Source organism: Balaenoptera musculus, chromosome 10 (genome assembly GCF_009873245.2).
Source record: "Balaenoptera musculus isolate JJ_BM4_2016_0621 chromosome 10, mBalMus1.pri.v3, whole genome shotgun sequence".
In the NCBI taxonomy this organism is placed as follows: Eukaryota; Metazoa; Chordata; class Mammalia; order Artiodactyla; family Balaenopteridae; genus Balaenoptera; species Balaenoptera musculus.
In genome coordinates this window covers 55,171,823-55,194,229 of record NC_045794.1, presented here as the reverse complement: position 1 = coordinate 55,194,229, position 22,407 = coordinate 55,171,823, and the positions used below count along the sequence as shown (strand labels likewise).

The following is a 22,407-nucleotide window of genomic DNA, read 5'->3' as shown; positions in this document are numbered from 1 at the left end:
ATGAGGAATCAACATTTTACAAGGGCAAAGGGAGGAGGTGCACAAAAATTTCCAATCCCTGGATGGTGTGAAGTGAAAGTGCTTTCAAAGTATCCCACAAGAATGGCACAGGTGGGCATGATGGGTCTGTCTCCTCGTCAAAAGACCCAAGGAGTTGAAAGGAAACTCTAACTACAACACCAAAATGCCACAAAACCATAGTTATTAATACTAACTAACTAGCATCTCTGTCTATCTGTCACCATCTCATCTTAAAAAACTTGTGAAAATACGTAATCCTGATGAGACTTCAACTAGGTATAAATACCAGTAGCAAAAGGAGACACAGTACATTCTTCTGATCATCTGCAGATCAGCTATTAGAAAAGAGAGATCAGCTACGTCCTTGGGACCTGATCAACCTAATACAGGAGCTACTGATTTCAACTACTTCGCCTAACTCTCTCCGAAACAATGAAATATACCAGTTATTTCTTAGCTTTTCAGCTGTGTGTGATTTTGGGTTCTTCTGGCTCTTACTGCCAGGCCCCATTTTTTAAAGAAATAGAAAACCTAAAGGAATATTTTGTAAGTATGACCTTTTAATAATACTTGCTTGTGGTTGAAATGACTGATGTTTGATGTTGACTTGTAATTGTATCTATGATGGGCTCTCATCTCTAGCCCACAGTCATCTTGAGAAGACTTGGTGTTATTGTGACTGTTGTTGGCTGGATGTGATTTTTTGACTAAACGATCTAGATAATGCTTTAACTCTCTGCTCAATTTGCTATAGAGATTTAGTGGTGATTCATGAATCCTCCAAAAGATGGGCATAATATGGGTATAGTTTAGAGCGTTGCTAATTTTGTGATGAGAGTCCGTTCAATTATGATGTCAAGTAGTATGCATACTGAAAAAATGACTAGGTCTTTGTTTCTGATTTCTCAGGCTGCTATGATGGTGACAGTCAAAAGAAGGTCAAGATTAGCATTAAAAATGGTCATTTGAAATAACTGATCAATTAAAGAAGATGAGATCCTTAAAGCTTTGGCTTAAAAAAAAACACTTACAGGTCTTTTTCTCCAAAAAGTGGTTTTAAAATTTTACTGTCCCATCCAGATTGTCTGTGAATTACTCTTGGAGCAGTCATTTGCTGAGATTTTTTGTAGGAGTTTAATCTGGTTTATATTTAAACATTTTTTTCTTTCATTTTATGAGTTTCTTAAAATTTTTACCTATGGTTAATTAAAATAGCTTTTTGCATTTTAAATATTTTATTATATGTCCAAAATTTAGCAACTATAATTACAGCTGAAGCTATCTTTTAAAGCTGACGTAATACCTTATAGGAGGGCACAGGTAGAGGTTATAGAAACTTGTACCATAGCGGGGCAGTATTTTATAGTGAGATGGTTTTGCTGGGGTTTTTTATTAGACCTAAAAATACTTTCTGTCCCTTACTATAGTTATTTGGGACAACTGAAGTATCATCAGCCTTGTTGAGTTCATTTGTGAAGTTATATTAGTAAATAAGAAAGCTAAAATAGCATGATAGTCGTTGGCTGTATCCAACATGATAGCTTTTGAGAAAACATTGTTAGAACTAAACAGAGTGTTGAAAAGAAAATCAGTGCACCTTGTCAGCATCCAAGTTCAATAAAACTTGAAGTCTAGTTTTAGGGCAATTTATGGACTAATTGTAAACCAATTTTTTCCTGTTTTGTTTTGTTTTCTCAGAATGCAAGTACCCCAGATGTGGCTGGTGGTGGGCCTCTTTTCTTAGAAATTTTGAAGAATTGGAAAGATGTAAGCTGAACATTTCCATTTGGCTAATTTTCCTATTGCTTATTTTCTGATGGATAAATTCACATCAACTTCTCTTTGTGCCTTTTTCTCCCAAGGAGAGTGACAAAAAAATAATTCAGAGCCAAATCGTCTCCTTCTACTTCAAACTCTTTGAAAACTTAAAAGATAACCAGATCATTCAAAGGAGCATGGATATCATCAAGCAGGACATGTTTCAGAAGTTCTTAAATGGCAGCTCTGAGAAACTGGATGACTTCAAAAAGCTGATTCAAATTCCGGTGAGATGATCTTAATTCTTTTTTTTTTGTTTTCATTGCAGAGGCTCTTGCAAAGCACTACATTCCCAGAAAGTAGAAATTAGCTACTGGGTACAGGTGTTAAAGCTATGAAATGAACCTGTGGCCAAAAACCCTCTTTACCAATTCTGTTTGTGTTTTGGGTGACTTTGCAAAGTCAGTTATGCGAGTCACTTAAATTTGTGATTTGGGAAAATACTGGAATTATGCCTACAGCACAAAGATAGGTGAATGAACAAATCAGTGAGAAAGAAGTAGTGAAGAAGTGGGGGGAGTATTGAAAAGCAGTTCTCCCATTGCCCCGTGTTTGTGTGTTGGAAATTCTCTTGCTTTGAATAGGAGGTTGCATGTCTTAATGGAAAGAGCAGTGGGAGGGCAGGGGGAGAAGATGTGTGTTGCTCCTCCCAGCTCAGCCGCCAAAGAAATGTGTGATCTCAGATGAATCACAGGCCTGGCTGGGACTGTTTCCTCATCTTAAAAGGAGCCTGTTGGGTTCACTATAATTTCTATGGTCTCTTTGCTCTAAAATTCTACAATGCCATGGATAGAAAATGAGAATGAGATAGGAGAAAGGTATGACCTTTGAGGAGACAAAGGCCCTCCTACAGCCAGACTCTGGGCAACCTCTCAGATTGTGCAGCCCAAGAAGAGGAGAGAGTGTTTGTTTATAGAAAAGAAAATAGGTAGAATTTATACCTTATGAAAGAATTGTTCTATCAACTTTTGGATACTAGAACATCTTGGCTGGAGAAATCCTTAGGCTCCTAAGCTTTATCTTATCAAATTGTCTTGAGTCTTTAAAGTTATGATTTCTAGAAGCTGAAAAATAACTTTGAAGCATAAAGACGTCATATTTTCCAAAATTTCATCTAAGAGACAAAGGCCTCCAGATTTTTTGGGGGGCGGGGGGTTGGCTTTGGTATAAATAGGCTTGAATGAGAAGAGGAAGGGTCCTGTTATGACTTGTGCTCTCAGGATTTGTGCCCAGCTCTCCCTATAACTGGGTCTGCCTCTCAGCAATCTCACATAAGCTCCTAGGAACTGAAATAAGTGCTTGCTCTTCAAGATTTCGCTAGTCTCCAGTACGTTCAATGGTATAAGTGGCTTGGAAAAATTATAAGACCATTACTACTTCCACTGGTAATGTTTTCTGGTGTTCAGCAGATCTCCATTGGTTGCAGGCTAGAGGATGAAAAAGCACTTATTCCTAGCCCAGTGCTGCCTCTGGCTTGCTGTTCAGTCCTGGATGAGTCTCTTAGTTTCTTGGTGATGCTTTGAATACTGGAAAGTTCAATTTATCACTTGTAAACACACACCCGGTAGAAACTTTTCTACTCTGCTGTAACTGGGCCTTGAAAAAAAAAAAAACTGTTGGTCCCATCCTTCCGGAAGCTCCAAGCCTCCTGCTTCACAATGGGCAGTCTTGAGTGAGCTCTCAACCATTGTCTTTTTTTGCTCAATTGCGCACATATTTAAGGCATGTTATGCCTTTTAGTCCTGTCGCCTAGAATCTCCCAGTCATTCTCAGAAATGTGGCAAGGTGGCTGCAGTGTTTCCAACTTTAAAAAGACATCTAGTGGCAGAGCAAAGATGAAAGTAAATGGTCCTCATTTTATGAAGCATGACTTCACCTAAATGGTCCTATTGGGTAGAGTGAGAAAATAGTTCAATTTGCTGGAATGGAAGGCAGGGTACCAGGAAATTTGCTTTCATTCCTAATTTTAAGTGTTATATACCAGTAATTGATTATTGTCATGTAAATATGATCAGCGTTTATTTTTAATCCCATTATGGAAATGATGAGACTGACCTAATTTGGGGGAAATTAAAAATTATGATTTTCATCCAACTTGGACTTGGTGTTTACAAAGTACTGAACCTATACCAGTGGTTTTCAAACTTTGGTGGTGCCTGAATCACCTGGTGATGTTAGTAACTACACAATGGCCCAGGCCTAGTCTGATTTCATACACCTGGGTGTCTGAGTTCTTCATTAGGTCTCCAGGTTATTCTTCTACACACCAAAGGTGAGAGCCATTGGCTATAGTAACTCATTTGATACTTATAACAAAGACTAAGTACAAAGTGATAGAAGTGGTAGAGAGCCTAGAGGTCGTCTAAACAATCTCCTCATTGTTCAGAGGAGAAAACAGAGATTTGGAGAGGCTAAGTGACTAGTTTAAAGTCACATGTATTGCACACACACAATTCAAACACACATTTTTTTGTCACTACTTCAGGGCTCTTTCTGCTATATAATTTTCAGAATTCTGTAGTGGTAAATTAAAGGATATGTAATGTGTCCCACCATGTTACAGCACAACTAGCAATTTAATTATAATTTTAGTCTTAATCACTGAAGGAACCAACATTACATATTAAGGTAATATATTGCTAGTGAAAATAATTTATTTTAAAGGAATACTTCTACTTTCTTGGACCATGACAGCAGACTATCCTAATGATTTGTATGCCTGAAATTAATTTTGCTGTTTTCTTTCCCAATAGGTAGATGATCTGCAGATCCAGCGCAAAGCCATAAGTGAACTCATCAAAGTGATGAGTGACCTGTCGCCAAGATCTAACCTCAGAAAGCGGAGGAGAAGTCAGAATCTGTTTCGAGGCCAGAGAGCATCGAAATAATGGTCATCCTGCCTGCAATATTTGAATTTTTAAATCTAAATCTATTTATTACTATTTAATATTTTACATTATTTATATGGGGAATATATATTTAGACTTATCAATCAAAGTATTTATAATAGTAACTTTTATGTCATGAAAATGAGTATCTATTAATTTATGTGTTATTTATAATTCCTGTATCCTTTTCACTTGACCCTTTTTTTTTCTGACTAACTAGGCAAGTCTATGTGATTACAAGGTTATCTCGGGGGCCAACTAGGCAGCTGACCTAAGCAAGACCCTGTGGGTTGTGCATTTATTTCACTTGATGATATAATGTATGCTGATAAATGAAATGATGCCATCCAGTTACTGCCTATTTTAGACTATGCCTTCTGAGCCACTGCTATGATGGCATGTCAGACAGCACTTGAGTGTGTCAGGCGATATGACTTGTCCCCTGATAAAAACATAGCATCTCTTCTCATCTCATGCCTGGTGCTTCAGAATATTGCTGACAATTGTGATTGTACCCAAATGCAAAGTAATACGTTCGTTTATCAATATTTAATATATATGAATAAAGTGTAATTTCATAACTATTTAGGCTGTGTCAGACTTTTTCTAAAGTGGGGGCCAGATTAAATGAACCACGGAGTAATGAATTAGTAGAAGGAGAGTCATTTTTAGCTGTGGAAATATTAGAGTTGGATTAAGACCCATTAAAATTGGTGTTTCTCTCCGCTGCCGAGTTGTTGGTTTCCAGTGTTCCATTTGGTAGCTGTTTGAGTTATCTCTCCAAAATATGGATGTAATTATGTAGCCATTTACTTCAGAGCTTCTTCTGTGGAAAGTAGTCCAAATTGTTTAGCTTGGCACACAAAGATTTATTTCTCCTTTCTCTCTCAGCTCCCCATGGCATACTTCATCTTGGTATCCCCTTTGTCCTCTGGCCACTTTGAGCAAACACCATTTGGTATGGAATAGTGAGTGGGAACTCTAGGGAGAGAGGCTTGGATTGGAATCTTGGTCCTCCCATTACAAGTAGTGTGACCCTCATATTCTCTAAGTTTCAGTTTCCTCATCTGATAAAGAATTGTGCCTTCCTCATAATATTGTGGTGAGAGTTTATTCTTTCACTCAAGACATATTTACTGCAGCACCTACCATGTGCCTGGTGCTGTTCTAGGCACTTGAGATACATTTGTGAACGAAACAAGCAAGGATCCCTGCCCTCAAGGAACTTAGAATTCAGCAAAGGGGAGACAGATTATAAAAGAAATACATAATATGTTAGTAAATTGCATGGTATGTTAGAAGGTGATTGGTGCTACAGAAAAAAGGTAAAAAGGAATGGGGGAACTGGGAAAACTACAGGTGGGACAGAGCAAATGGCCTAGAGGTTTAGATGAAGTAATTATAATTGGCTTCATTGAGGAGATAACAACTGAGGAAGCACTTGTAAGAGCTAAGAGAGGATTCTAGGCAAAGGGAACATCTTTGCAAAGGCTCTAAAGTGGAAACTTGCCTTGAATGGTAAAAGAAGAGCCAGCACTCCAGTGTGGTTGGAGCAAAATGAGTCAAGAATATCTCTAATTTTTTAGCTGAGCAACTAAAAAGATGATGTTGTCATCACCTGAGATGGGGAAAGTGGAGGTAGCAGGTTTTGGGTGGAAAACTAGAAATTCAATTTTGAAAGTTAAGTTTAAGGAATCCATTAGATTTCAAAGTGGAGATGCTGAGTAGGCTATTGGGTATATCAGTCTGGAGTTGAGAGAGAACTCTGGACGGTTGATGTAAATTTAGGAGTTGAAGGTAGGGCGGGTATTTAAAGACCTAATACCAGCTGAACTTATGAAGGTCATGAGTTTACATAGTGAAGAGAAGGAAAGCAAAGTATTGAGTCTTAAGGCACACTATCTTTAAGAGGCTGGGGAGAGACCAACCAAAGAGACTGAAAAGAAATGACCAGTGAAATAAAAGGACAACCTAAAAAATGAGATGTCCTGAAAGCCAAGTGAAGAAAACATTTCAGGAATAAACTGTATTAAATGCAGTTAAGTCTGGTCAAATGAGGACTGAGAACTGAACACTGGATTTAGGAACATGGAAACCATTGCTGACCTTGGACAAGAGAAATTCAGTTGGAGGGTGAGGGTAAAATCCTGATTAGAATGGGATTAAGAGAGACATTGGAGACAATAAACATGGATAACTCTTTATAGAAGTTTTTTTTTTTTTTTTTTTGCAAAGGAGAACAAAGAAAGAGGTAGATGTCAGGATATGACATCAAAAGAACTTTTAAATTTTTTTAGTTGTTGCTTTTTAGATGGGAGAAGAAGTAGTATGTTTACATATTAGTAGAAATGATCTAAGAGTAAAACAATACATGATATAGGAGAGAGAGGAAAGAACTTCAGAGTACTGCCATGAGTAAGAAAGAGAGATGAACTGAGGACACAGAGGAATTGGCTTTAGGCAGGTGCACAAAACATTTATCTTTGTTAAGGGGTAGGAAGGTAGACTATGTGGGTCCTGATGTTGGTAGCTGAGTAAATGTGGTGGTGAGAACTTTTGGAAATTTTAACTGGTTGTTTAAAATTTTCTCAGTGAAACAGAAAGCTGAGAGTGAGGTTCAGGGAATGTTGGAGGCTTGCGAGAAGCAGAAGAATGGATGGATCAGGAGAGTGCAATGTAGATTACCAGGCAACTTTAAGGGCCCATTGAGGTCCAAGGTCATGAAATTATGGAACACTAGTTGGTGTAGTTGAGTGTTTGTCTCTATCCACATTGAGCTGTGGGTGAAAATATATAGAGAAGAGACAGACAGTTACGTTTAGCAGACTTTGATTCGGCCAAGTAAGTAGGATAGGGAGAATGAGGACAAGGAAGTCAGGGGGATACACAAGGGTGTACTCATGACGGTTCATGAACTGGTAATGAACTCTAAGCTGGTTAAGAAGGGGAAAGACTATTAACAAGGTTGCTGAAGGAGGGTAAAGAAGTGATTACATGAAAGGATATCTGCCCCACCTCTGGACCCGAAAGATGGGTGAGAAAACAGCCACCATTTGAGGAGGATGGAAGGGAAGCAGTGTCTTTAAGGGAAAATCAGTTTATCTTTTGAGTATGAGGAAGTCAAGGATAGGATGAATTTGGTTAGTGCGGGACTGAATTCCAGATCCAGTGAGTTAGGGGTATGAGAGGAGGTCATAAAAGGGAATGTACATAGGGATGTGTTGTGAGTCTGGGACTTCTCATGATCACTAACATAAACAAGGATAATGGATATAATGAGATTAATTCTACTGGCTTTGGGGTATATAGTGGGGGCACAATGGTGAGTGTCAAGGGCAGAAAGGGTTAGTTGTCTGGGGTTTCCTTCTCAACTACTTTATTTAATGCTCCCACAGCAATACTGTTAAGTGAAATAGTTTATGTAAAAGCATCGGTTTAGTCCTTGACAATAATCAGAGGCATTATTTTGATTGTTGGGTAGTAGCTGAATACCAGTGGGTGAGACTCAATCCCCGTTCCCTGGGCTTCTTCTTCCAGTCTAAAGTTTTTATCAATCATTTCCAACAAAGTCAGGCTTCCCCATAAAAAAAAAAAAAAATCATTGTACAGCCACTAAAAAGAATGTCTTTCCTTCTTAGTTTTATTGCTTTCTTTTATTTTTCACTAAAATTTTATGTTAGCCATTATTAAATAGTTATACTGAATAGATAGTTGATTGAAAGAATTGGGGAGGATTGAGGTAATCTTGGCCTGTCTGGAATTCAATCGACATCTGAATGCTTATAGAGAAGGAAAAATATCTTCTCTTTTTTAAAGGCAGCATTATTTATTATATATTTTTTTAATTAATTTTTTTTTTGGTTGCATTGGGTCTTCGTTGCTGCACGCGGGTTTTCTCTAGTTGTGGCGAGCGGGGGCTGCTCTTTATTGTGGTACGTGGGCTTCTCATCGCGGTGGCTTCTCTTTTTGCAGAGCACAGGCTCTAGGCGCTCAGGCTTCAGTAGTTGCAGCAAGTGGGCTCAGTAGTTGTGGCGCACAGGCTTAGTTGCTCTGTGGCATGTGGGATCTTCCCAGACCAGGGCTCAAACCCCGGTCCCCTGCCTTGGCTGGTGGATTCTTAACCACTGTACCACCAGGGAAGTCCCGAAAAATATCTTTTTTCTCTATCGTTTTAAGCTCTTGACTGGGATCCCATAACAAAAGACAGATTAACAAGAGAAAAGCATACGTTTATTTAAATTATATGTGACAGAGAGACCTTCACAAGAATATAAAGACCTGAAAAAGCAGTAAAACCTGAGTGTTTTTATGCTAGATTTGGTGAAGAATGGAAAAGTGTAGTAAATGGTGGGACACTTAGCAAGGCCTGCTGCTGTTCAGATTCCCCTCTGAGTTCCTTGTCATCAAAGACTAGAATGCTCCTTTCCTCTGGTTATGTGACCTGCTTCAGGAGAAGGTCAGAAAGTCTTTTCTGTAAATGCTTTTTCTCAAATTCCTTCAGCGTGAAATATTCAATACATCAAGGTGGCATAATTTGGGGTATCATGGCCTGAACCCTGTCGGGCTCACAGGAGAAAATACAAAGGCAAGAGTTTCTTATCCTGCTCTCTTTACCTAGAATGAGAATCTGGCAACCCCATGAGAAGGCTTCTTTTGGGCAGATGGTGATGAAAGATCAAAGGTGAAAGTGCCATCATGATCAGAGCTGCAGATGTAAAGCCACATCAGAGAACCATTGACATCCTGGGTATGGCCACCCCCAGGGATGTGTAAGAGGCTGGTGTAAAATAATACTAATGAGTAACCAGTGAACATGTGCTATGGTTAAGAGCTCTTTTTCAGGATTCAGGTAGACCTAGATTTCATTAGCTGCAAAACTTTAGGAATGTTACTATCTTCAAGCCTCTTTTCTTTCATCTGTAAAATGGGAACTGTAAGGTCATCATGAGGATTACATTTTTTTTTTAACATGTTTATTGGAGTATAATTGCTTTACAATGGTGTGTTAGTTTCTGCTTTATAACAAAGTGAATCAGTTATACATATACATATGTTCCCATATCTCTTCCCTCTTGCGTCTCCCTCCCTCCCACCCTCCCTATCCCACCCCTCTAGGTGGTCACAAACCACCGAGCTGATCTCCCTGTGCTATGCGGCTGCTTCCCACTAGCTATCTATTTTATGTTTGGTAGTGTATATATGTCCATGCTACTCTCTCACTTTGTCACAGCTTACCCTTCCCCCTCCCCATATCCTCAAGTCCATTCTCTAGTAGGTCTGTGTCTTTATTCCCGTCTTACCCCTAGGTTCTTCATGACCTTTTTTTTTTTTTTTTCTTTGATTCCATATATATGTGTTAGCATATGGTATTTGTTTTTCTCTTTCTGACTTACTTCACTCTGTATGACAGACTCTAGGTCCATCCACCTCACTACAAATAACTCAATTTCGTTTCTTTTTATGGCTGAGTAATATTCCATTGTATATATGTGCCACATCTTCTTTTTTTTTTAATGTAAAATTATTTTTTTAAATTTTATTTATTTATTTATTTATTTATTTGTGGCTGTGTTGGGTCTTCGCTTCTGCGCGAGGGCTTTCTCTAGTTGTGGCAAGTGGGAGCCACTCTTCATCGCAGTGCGCGGGCCCCTCACTATCGTGGCCTCTCTTGTTGCAGAGCACAGGCTCCAGACACGCAGGCTCAGCAATTGTGGCTCACGGGCCTAGTTGCTCCGCGGCACGTGGGATCCTCCCAGACCAGGGCTCGAACCCATGTCCCCTGCATTGGCAGGCAGTCTCTCAACCACTGCGTCACCACAGAAGCCAACCACATCTTCTTTATCCATTCATCTGTCGATGGACACTTAGGTTGCTTCCATGTCCTGGCCATTGTAAATAGAGCTGCAATGAACATTTTGGTACATGACTCTTTTTGAATTATGGTTTTCTCAGGGTATATGCCCAGTAGTGGGATTACTGGGTTGTATGATAATTCTATTTTTAGTTTTTTAAGGAACCTCCATACTGTTCTCCATAGTGGCTGTATCAATTTACATTCCCACCAACAGTGCAAGAGTGTTCCCTTTTCTCCACACCCTTTCCAGCATGTATTGTTTCTAGATTTTTTGATGATGGCCATTCTGACTGGTGTGAGATGATATCTCATTTTGATTTGCATTTCTCTAATGATTAATGATGTTGAGCATCCTTTCATGTGTTTGTTGGCAATCTGTATATCTTCTTTGGAGAAATGTCTATTTAGGTCTTCTGCCCATTTTTGGATTGGGTTGTTTGTTTTTGTGATATTGAGCTGCATGAGCTGCTTGTATATTTTGGAGATTAATCCTTTGTCAGTTGCTTCGTTTGCAAATATTTTCTCCCATTCTGAGGGTTGTCTTTTTCTCTTGTTTATGGTTTCCCTTGCTGTGCAAAAGCTTTTAAGTTTCATTAGGTCCCATTTGTTTATTTTTGTTTTTATTTCCATTTCTCTAGGAGGTGGGTCAAAAAGGATCTTGCTGTGATTTATGTCCTAGAGTGTTCTGCCTATGTTTTCCTCTAAGAGTTTGATAGTGTCTGGCCTTACATTAGGATTACATTTTTAAAAATGCATGTAAAATGCTTGGAAGAGAGAGAAAATGCTTTGTCAAGAGTAACTATTATTATTAATGCTATTTTCATTGAATAAATCAATGAATCATTGTTATTACCTTTCTCACCATGACAAGCTCTCTTTAGTTTTTCTTGATCTGAAGAATTTTCCCCTTCTAGGAGAATAGGAAGAGAGAGCAAGTAGCAAAGGAAGTCAGTCAGTCAGAATCCATCGACTTTACTTTGTTTTAATTGTGTTTTCATTGGCATCATATATCATTACTTAGGCTAATATGTAAGTTTTGTGAGGTTTCATGTCTCGGGGTCATCAGGGAAACATGAAATTTGGAACTGAAGTGTACAGGGCTTGTAAAACTGACCTAACTTCGAGTCATTCAGCAGTTGTGTGACCTTGACTAACTCAAAAGGTATTGGGTGGATCAAATGACACATTGTTTGTGATTGTCAGTTGCAAATTTCTCTGGAAATGTGAGAAAGTATTGTTAGGGGAAACACTGACTGAAACCGCCCGCCCTGGCCAGACACTATAGTAACCACTTGCATGAGTTATCTTAACAACAGGAGGTTGTCCTGGTAAGGGACGCAGAACTAACAAGCCACCACCAACTGGAAGAATTCGGGAAAGGTCAAAAGGAGACAGGAGACGCTAGTCCTTATGTCCTCCCAGAATCCTTCTCGCTGGAATCCATCTTGGCTGAGCGATGTGTGTACCACCAGGAAGGACCCTGAGTCAAAATGATTGGCCAGAGACAACCTGGAAACTAATTCCATCACCATAAAACTCAAGACTGCGAGCCACATGGCAGAGCAGTCCTCCTGGGTTCCCTTACCCTGCTGCTCTTCAACTGGATGCCCCTTCCCAATAAAATCTCTTGCTTTGTCAGCACATGTGACTCCTCGGACAATTCCTTTTCGAGTGTTAGACAAGAGTCCACTCTCAGGGCCTGGAAGGGGTCCCCCTTCCTGCAACAGTATGATGCTAACACAATTCTTTTCTGGGAGGAACTTTGTAATATTCTGGATGCAAAGATTAATGAACTGCATGAAATGAGGAAATATAGCCTATTTTTTGATTCCTTGAGTTTCTTTGGGGCTTAAAGGATCAACTAAATTCTAATTTCTTGTATTTCTTTAAAACTTGTCAGCTCTTACTCATAAAACTTGCCTTAAGAAAGGCAAGTTCGGGATTATCCTGGTGGTCCAGTGGTAAAGAATCTGCCTTGCAATGCAGGGGACACAGGTTCAATCCCGGGTCAGGGAACTGAGATCCCACATGCTGAGGGGCAACTAAGCCCACGCTCCACAATTGCTGAGCTCGCAGGCCTCCACTAGAGCCCACAAGCCACAAACTACAGAGCCCACCCGCCCTGGAACCCACACGCCACAACTAGAGAGGAAACACCCATGTGCCACAACTATAGAGAAACCTGCATGTGGCAACGAAGATCCCGCATGCTGCAACTAAGACCCGACGCAGCCCAAAATAAATAAATTAAAAAAAAAAAAAAGAAAGGCAAGTTCGTTTTAAGAATGTGTAGTGGAATTGTCTTGAATCTTTAACTCATTTGTTTGACCTTGGAGTTCCCTCCCATTAAAACAGATTTTCTGTGATTGTTGTTAGAGAAAAGTGATGTAACAATGGAAAATGGAGAGAGGACTTTCAAGATGGCGGAGGAGTAAGATGTGGAGATCACCTTCCTCCCCACAAATACATCAAAAATACATCTACACGTGGAACAGCTCCTACAGAACACCTACTGAACGCAGGCAGAAGACCTCAGACTTCCCCAAAGGCAAAAAACTCCCCATGTACCTGGGTAGGGCAAAAGAAAAAAGCAAAAACAGAGACAAAAGAATAGGGACGGGACCTGCACCTCTGGGAGGGAGCTGTGAAGGAGGAAAAGTTTCCACACACTAGGAAACCCCTTCACTGGTGGAGACGGGGTGTGGGCAGGAGGGAGTCTTCGGAGCCATGGAGGAGAATGCAGCAATGGGGTGCAGAGGGCAAAGTGGAGGGATTCCTGCACAGAGGATTGGTGCCAACTAGTACTCACCAGCCTGAGAGACTTGTCTGCCTACCTGCAGGGGTGGGTGGGAGCTGGGAGCTGAGGCTGGGGCTTCAGAGGTTAGATCCCAGGGAGAGGACTGGGGTTGGCTGCGTGAACACAGCCTGAAGGGGGCTAGTGTGCCATAGCTAGCCGGGAGAGAGTCCAGGAAAAAGTCTGGACCTGCCTGAGAATCAAGAGACCATTGTTTTGGGTTGTGCGAGGAGAGGGGATTCAGAGCACCGCCTAAACAAGCTCCAGAGACGGGTACGAGCCGCAGCTATCAGCGCAGACACCAGAGACGGGCATGAGACGCTAAGGCTGCTGCTGCAGCCACCGAGAAGCCTGTGTACAAGCACAGGTCACTATCCAGACCTCCCCTCCCAGGAGCCTGTGCAGACCACCACTTCCAGGGTCCCGTGTTCCAGGGACAACTTCCCTGGTAGAACACATGGCGTGCCTCAGGCTGTTGCAACATCACGCTGACCTCTGCCACCGCACGCTCGCCCCACATTCCGTACCCCTCCCTCCCCCTGGTCTGAGTGAGCCAGAGCCCCCTAATCAGCCACTCCTTTAACCCTCTCCTGTCTGGGCGAAGAACAGATGCCAGAGGGCGACCTACATGCAGAGGCAGACCAAATCCAAAGCTGAACCCCAGGAGCTGTGCGAACAAAGAAGAGAAAGGGAAATTTCTCCCAGCAGCCTCAGGAGCAGCGGATTAAATCTCCACAGTCAACTTGATGTACCCTGCACCTGTGGAATACCTGAATAGACAATGAATCATCCCAAAATTGAGGCAGTGGACTTTGGGAGCAACTGTAGACTTGGGGTTTACTGTATGCAATTGACTAGTTTCTGATTTTTATGTTTATCTCAATAGAGTTTTTAGCATGTGTTATCATTGGTGGATTTGTTTATTGGTTTGGATGCTCTTTTCCTTTTTTTAAATTACTTTTTACATTTTAAAATTATTTTTTAATAATACTTTTTTATTTTAATAACTTTTTAATTTAATTTAATTTAATTTAATTTTTTTCTTTCTCTCTTTTTTTCTCCCTTTTCTTCTGAGCCACGTGGCTGACAGCGTCCTAGTCCTCTGGCCGGGTGTCAGGCCTGAGCCTCTGAGTTGGGAGAGCTGAGTTCAGGACAGTGGACCACCAGAGACATCCAGGCCCCATGTAATAGTCAGCAAGATCTCTCCCAGAGATCTCCGTCTCAACGCTAAGACCCAGCTCCACTCAACGAACAGCAAGCTCCAGTGCTGGACACCCCATACCAAACAACTAGCAAGACAGGAACACAACCCCACCCATTAGCAGAGAGGCTGCCTAAAATCATAATAAGTTCACAGACACCACAAAACACACCACTGGATGCGGTCCTGCCCACCAGAAAGACAAGATCCAGCTTCATCCATCAGAACACAGGCACCAGTCCCCTCCACCAGGAAGCCTGCACAACCCACTGAACAAACCTCACCCACTGGGGGCAGATACCAAAAACAACAGGAGCTACCAACCTGCAGCCTGCGAGAAGGAGACCCCAAACACAGTAAGTTAAGCAAAATGAGAAGAAAGAGAAATACACAGCACATGAAGGAGCGAAGTAAAAACCCACCACACCAAACAAATGAAGAGGAAATAGGCAGTCTACCTGAAAAAGAATTCAGAGTAATGATAGTGAAGATGATGCAAAATCTTGGAAATAGAATGGAGAAAATACAAGAAACGTTTAACAAGGACCTTGAAGAACTAAAGAGCAAACAAACAAGGATGAACAATGCAATAAATGAAATTAAAAATTCTCTAGAAGGAATCAATAGCAGGATAACTGAGGCAGAAGAATGGATAAGTGACTGAGGCAGATAAAACAGTGGAAATAATTACCACAGAGCAGAATAAAGAAAAAAGAATGAAAAGAATTGAGGACAGGCTCTGAGACCTCTGGGACAATATTAAATGTACCAACATTTGAATTATAGGGGTCCCAGAAGAAGAAGAGAAAAAGAAAGGGACTGAGAAAATATTTGAAGAGATTATAGTTGAAAACTTCCCTAATATGGGAAAGGAAATAGTCAATCAAGTCCAGGAAGCACAGAGAGTCCCATACAGGATAAATCCAAGGAGAAACATTTCAAGACACATACTAATCAAACTATCAAAAATTAAACACAAAGAAAAAATATTAAAAGCAGCAAGGGAAAAACAAAAAATAACATACAAGGGAATCCCCATAAGGTTAACAGCTGACCTTTCAGCAGAAATTCTGCAAGCCAGAAGGGAGTAGCAGGACATATTTAAAGTGATGAAAGGGAAAAACCTACAACCAAGATTACTCTACCCAGCAAGGATCTCATTCAGATTCGATGGAGAAATTAAAACCTTTACAGACAAGCAAAAGCTAAGAGAATTCAGCACCACAAAGCCAGCTTCACAACAAATGCTAAAGCAACTTCTCTAGGCAGGAAACACAAGAGAAGGAAAAGACCTACAATAACAAACACAAAACAATTACGAAAATGGTCATAGGAACATACATATCGATAACTACATGTAAATGGATTAAATACTCCAACCAAAAGACATAGACTGGCTGAATGGGTACAAAAACTAGACCCGTATATATGCTGTCTACAAGAGACCCACTTCAGACCTAGGGACACATACAGACTGAAAGTGAGGGTATGGAAAAAGATATTCCATGCAAATGGAAACCAAAAGAAAGCCGGAGTAGCAATTCTCATATCAGACAAAACAGACTTTAAAATAAAGATTATTACAAGAGACAAAGAAAGACACTACATAATGATCAAGGGATCAATCCAAGAAGAAGATATAACAATTGTAAATATTTATGCACCCAACATAGGTGTATCTCAATACATAAGGCAAATCCTAACAGCCATAAAAGGGGATATCGACAGTAACACAGTAATAGCAGGAGACTTAAACACCCCATTTTGACCAATGGACAGATCATCCAAAATGAAAATAAATAAGGAAACACAAGCTTTAAATGACACATTAGACAAGATGGACTTAACTGATATTTATAGGACATTCCATCCAAAAACAACAGAATACACTTTCTTTTCAAGTGCTCATGGAACATTCTCCAGGATAGACCATATCTTGGGTCACAAATCAAGCCTTGGTAAATTTAAGAAAATTGAAATCCTATCAAGTATCTTTTCTGACCACAATGCTATGAGACTAGATATCAACTGCAGGAAAAAAAACTGTAAAAAATACAAATACATAGAGGCTAAACAATACACTACTAAATAACCAAGAGATCACTGAAGAAATCAAAGAGGAAATCAAAAAATACCTAGAGACAAATGACAATGAAAACACGATGATCCAAAACCTATGGGATGCAGCAAAAGCATTTCTAAGAGGGAAGTTTATAGCTATACAAGCCTACCTCAAGAGACAAGAAAAATCTCAAATAAACAATCCAACGTTACACCTAAAGGAACTAGAGAAAGAAGAACAAACAAAACCCAAAGTTAGCAGAAGGGAAGAAATCATAAAGATCAGATCAGAAATAAATGGAATAGAAACAAAGAAAACAATAGCAAAGATCAATAAAACTAAAACCTGGTTCTTTGAGAAGATAAACAAAATTGATAAACCTTTAGCCAGACTCACCAACAAAAAAAGGGAGAAGACTCAAATCAACAGAATTAGAAATGAAAAAGGAGAAGTAACAACTGACACTGCAGAAATACAAAGGATCATGAGAGATTACTACAAGCAACTATATGCCAATAAAATGGACAACCTGGAAGAAATGGGCAAATTCTTAGAGATGCACAACCTTCCGAGACTGAACCAGGAAGAAATAGAAAATATAAACAGACCAATCACAAGCACTGAAATTGAAACTGTGATTAAATATCTTCCAAGAAACAAAAGCTCAGGACCAGATGACTTCACATGCGAATTCTATCAAACATTTAGAGAAGAGCTAACATCTATCCTTCTCAAACTCTTCCAAAAGATAGCAGAGAGAGGAACACTCCCAAACTCATTCTACGAGGCAACCATCACCCTGATACCAAAACCAAAGATGTCACAAAGAAAGAAAACTACAGGCCAATATCACTGATGAACATAGAAGCAAAAATCCTCAACAAAATACTAGCAAACACAATCCAACAGCACATTAAAAGGATCATACACCATGATCAAGCGGGGTTTATCCCAGGAATGCAAGGATTCTTCAATATATACAAATCAATTAATGTGTTACACCATATTAACAAATTGAAGGATAAAAACCATATGATCATCTCAGTAGATGCAGAAAAAGCTTTTGACAAAATTCCACACCCATTTTTGATAAGAACCCTACAGAAAGTAGGCATAGAGGGAGCTTACCTCAACATAATAAAGGCCATATATGACAAACCCACAGCCAACACCATTCTCAATGGTGAAAAACTGAAACCATTTCCACTAAGATCAGGAACAAGACAAGGTTGCCTACTCTCACCACTATTATTCAACATAGTTTTGGAAGTCTTAGCCATAGCAATCAGAGAAGAAAAAGAAATAAAGGGAATCCAAATCGGAAAAGAAGAGGTAAAACTGTCACTGTTTGCAGATGACATGATACTATGCATAGAGAATCCCAAAGATGCTACCAGAAAACTACTAGAGCTAATCAATGAATTTGGTAAAGTTGCAGGATACAAAATTAATGCACAGAAATCTCTTGCATTCCTATACACTAATGATGAAAAATCTGAAAGACAAATTAAGGAAACTCTGTCATTTATCATTGCAACAAAAAAGAATAAAATACCTAGGAATAAACCTGCCTAAGGAGACAAAAGATCTATATGCAGAAAACTGTAAGACACTAATGAAGGAAATTAAAGATGATACAAACAGATGGAGAGATATACCATGTTCTTGGATTGGAAGAATCAATATTGTGAAAATGACTATACTACCCAAAGCAAGCTACAGATTTAATGAAATCCCTATCAAACTACGAATGGCATTTTTCACAGAACTAGAACAAAAAAGTTCACAATTTGTATGGAAACACAAAAGACCCTGAATAGCAAAAGCAATCTTGAGAAAGAAAAATGGAGCTGGAGGAATCAGACTCCCTGACTTCAGACTATACTACAAAGCTACAGTAATCAAGACACTATGGTACTGGCACAAAAACAGAAATATAGATCAATGGAACAGGATAGAAAGCCCAGAGATAAACCCCTGTACATATGGTCACCTTATCTTTGATAAAGGAGGCAAGAATATACAGTGGAGAAAAGACAACCTCTTCAATAAGTGGTGCTGGGAAAACGGGACAGCTACATGTAAAAGAATGAAATTAGAACACTCCTTAACACCATACACAAAAATAAACTCAAAATAGATTAAAGACCTAAATGTAAGGCCAGATACTATAAAACCTGTAGAGGAAAACATAGGCAGAACACTCCATGACATAAATCACAGCAAGATCCTTTTGGACCCACCACTTAGAGAAATGGAAATAAAAACAAAAATAAACAAATGGGACCTAAGGAAACTTAAAATCTTTTGCACAGCGAAAGAAACCATAAACTAGACGAAAAGACAACCCTCAGAATGGGAGAAAATATTTGCTGATGAAGCAACTGACAAAGGATTATTCCCCAAAATATACAAGCAGCATATGAAGCTCAATATCCAAAAAACAAACAACCCAATCCAAAAATGAGCAGAAGACCAAAAGAGACATTTGTCCAAAGAAGATATACAGATTGCCAACAAACACATGAAAGGATGCTCAACATCACTAATCATTAGAGAAATGCAAATCAAAACTACAATGAGGTGTCACTTCACACTGGTCAGAATGGTCATCATCAAAAAATCTAGAAACAATACATGCTGGAGAGGGTGTAGAGAAAAGGGAACCCTCTTTCACTGTTGGTGGGAAAGTAAATTGATACAGCTACTATGGAGAACAGTATGGAGGTTCCTTAAAACACTAAAAATAGAACTACCATGTGACCCCTCAATCCCACTACTGGGCATATACCCTGAGAAAACCATAATTCAAAAAGAATCATGTACCACAATATTCAGTGCAGCACTATTTACAATAGCCAGGACATGGAAGCAACCTAAGTGTCCATAGACAGATGAATGTATAAAGAAGATATGGCACATATATACAATGGAATATTACTCAGCCATAAAAAGAAACAAAATTAAGTTATTTTTAGTGAGGTGGATGGACCTAGAGTCTGTCATACAGAGTGAAGTAAGTCAGAAAGAGAAAAATAAATACTGTATGCTAACACATGTATATGGAATTTAAAAAAAAAAATGGTTCTGATGAACCTAGGGTCAGGACAGGAATAAAGATGCAGACTTAGAGAATGGACTTGAGGATGCGGGGAGGGGGAAGGGTAAGCTGGGACGAAGTGAGAGGGTGGCATGGACATATATACACTACCAAATGTAAAATAGATAGCTAGTGGGAAACAGCCGCATAGCACAGGGAGATCAGCTTGGTGCCTTGTGTCCACCTAGAGGGGTGGGATAGGGAAGGTGGGAGGGAGATGCAAGAGGGAGGGGACATGGGGATATCTGTATACATATAGCTGATTCATTTTGTTATACAGCAGAAACTAACACAACATTGTAAAACAATTATACTCCAATAAAGATGTTAAAAAAGGAAACAATGGAAAATGGAGAAAAAAACAGTCTTCCCTTGAGTTTCAAAAGCCTAGGATGTTAAAAAATCAAAAGATTTATGAGATAGAGAAATAATTTGAGTGAGAAACATCATGAGCTAGAGGAGCAAGGCTCATCCCAACAGTGAGACCCATAAGAAACTCACTTGTCTAAAAGGTATAGGGAGAACTAGAAATAAGGTGATGGGGGAGAATCTGACAGAATCATGTGGCCCTGAATGGAGTCTTTATCTATAGGTCAGCCCCCTTCTACTTGAGCAAACCATACATCACCTTGACTCACACAAACAGCATTTTTCTAAAGGATATTTTCTTTGATTTTCACAAGAAATTCTGGGAAATCAACTCTACTTCAAGCTAGAAAAATTCGTTGATATTTCACCAAACACTAGAATATGACTTTGCTTTATATTTTTCTGTTTATATTTTAACAAACATGGTTGACATTCTTCTTATTCATTGTCACAGTGGCAGCTGAAGAGTAGTACAATGAATGCAAGCAGGCAAGAATCGGAATAAAGCACTTGCTCTTTAGCCATGAGAAAAATGATATTAATGATGAATGAAAAATGAAAAATAATTTCTGTATGTTCATGTAACTTACACCTACTGCTATGGGTACATCAAAACCTTTATTAGTATAGACAGAAAAAAAGAATAGCAACAACAGCAAAATGGATAGAAATTTGACCATTCTTACGCCTAGAAGAAGATTTTGTGGGCTGGAGTACGTTTTTGGTAGAATGAAACAGCAATTTATAAGTCTCTTGTCGTCCATACTGCTTGGGGACACCCACCAGCAGATACTTAAGGTCATCTTTATTATTTGCCCATCATTAGCTTTAAGAAGGTGAACTTGCTGCTCTCTAGGAAGTACTGGTTATTAGCATATTCATTGGGGCTGGGCTACCTCAGAATCCAAGGATGTCACTTCAGAGTCATTCCAAATATGCTAATCCTCTTTGCTGCTCAGGTGTTCTGAGGACTTTGCCTAGACAACTGGAAATCTTTCTGAGAATTCAGGCATCCATTGGTGAGCTAATAGAGACCTAGCACATAAATGATCTATAGCTTAGGCCTTCAGGTTCAGGGAAAATGAGCCGATATTGTATAGTATGGAAACTTTAAAAAATGCTAAACAAATATAAGAGAGCAGGTAGTGTTACATGGCTGTGTGGGTGGTCCTACTTTGTCTCAGTTTGGTGAAGTAAGAGTTGTCTTTAGCTTTGAAGAGCAGATGGTGTAAAACAAAGACGTCTCAGCAGAATAGACTTCAAACGTGGGGAAGTGAAGTAAGCTGATTCAAGGGAAAAGCAAACTCATTTATCTCTAAAGTAAAGGTGCCTAGTCCACTTCACACCTCATGGGAGTGTGAGAAGAGGACCAATCAGTTAAATCAGAGTTTTCTAATCGCTGATATAGCAATTGCCCAGTTCAGCTTAATTGCAATGTTTGATCATTAAGACACACATGGGTGAGCAGATTCCATTTTTATTTCTCTTTTTCAAGCTTATGTAGTTTTACAACACTTGTACTTGACCATAGGGGTTAATCAGACACCTTGACACCGTGCTACTTCCCAAAACCCAGGAAACAGGAAAATTTTTCCACTGTAAGCCACTCAAAGACCACAGGTATTTCCTGGTTAAACCAAATAAGAACTCAGTATTTGTCCTAAGACATATGCTCTCATGAAAACAATTTACCTTCAGGTCTATTGCTTATTCAATGCTTAAATCCTACCATTCTCAAAGAAAAGAAAGCTTACTAAGGCATAACCTATTTGTTCACCTATACATGCAGTAGAGAAAATAGAAATGTTTTAAATTGGTGGGGAAAAATAAATGAATCTTTTGTGTCTCAGAAGATTTTACTTTGTGATTTGAAAAGAAATGGGAAGTACAAAGAATGTTCCTGGAGCTTCACAAAAGTGTACTCAGTGGATCCCAATAGGGTAATTGTTCAAAATTACCTTAACACAGTTGTGACCTTTGTATGAACTTTCAAGGAATTTTATTAGGTTTTACGAAGAGTATTTCTTTCCATTTGGAAATAACATGTCAAATACATCTCAATTTTTAAAACCTGTTTAAAGAAAGAAAATTATGAGTAATTAATCTTTGAGCCTTTCTAGGAGCTTTCTGGTGTCCAAAATGATTTCTCACTACCTTTGGTGGTGAATCATCTTTGATGCTGTAACGAAGGTCTCTAGAGAGGGTCTTCACATGCCCCATGGGGATGTGAACAAGCCAAAGGAATTGAAGGAGGAATACTGTCTGTATAAGTTGAAACAGAATGATCAAGTCTAGGGATA

At 39.4% G+C, this 22,407-nt stretch overlaps 1 protein-coding gene across 1 annotated transcript; it reads left to right on the top strand.

Moving 5' to 3' along the window:
- The first annotated feature begins 358 nt into the window (after positions 1-358).
- On the top strand, positions 359-5,310 carry IFNG (interferon gamma). The gene is made up of 4 exons (XM_036866059.1): positions 359-567; positions 1,720-1,788; positions 1,884-2,066; positions 4,593-5,310. The coding sequence occupies exons 1-4, from the start codon at positions 454-456 to the stop codon at positions 4,725-4,727; spliced, it is 501 nt and encodes a 166-aa protein (XP_036721954.1). The 5' UTR covers positions 359-453; the 3' UTR covers positions 4,728-5,310.
- Positions 5,311-22,407: the final 17,097 nt, after the last annotated feature.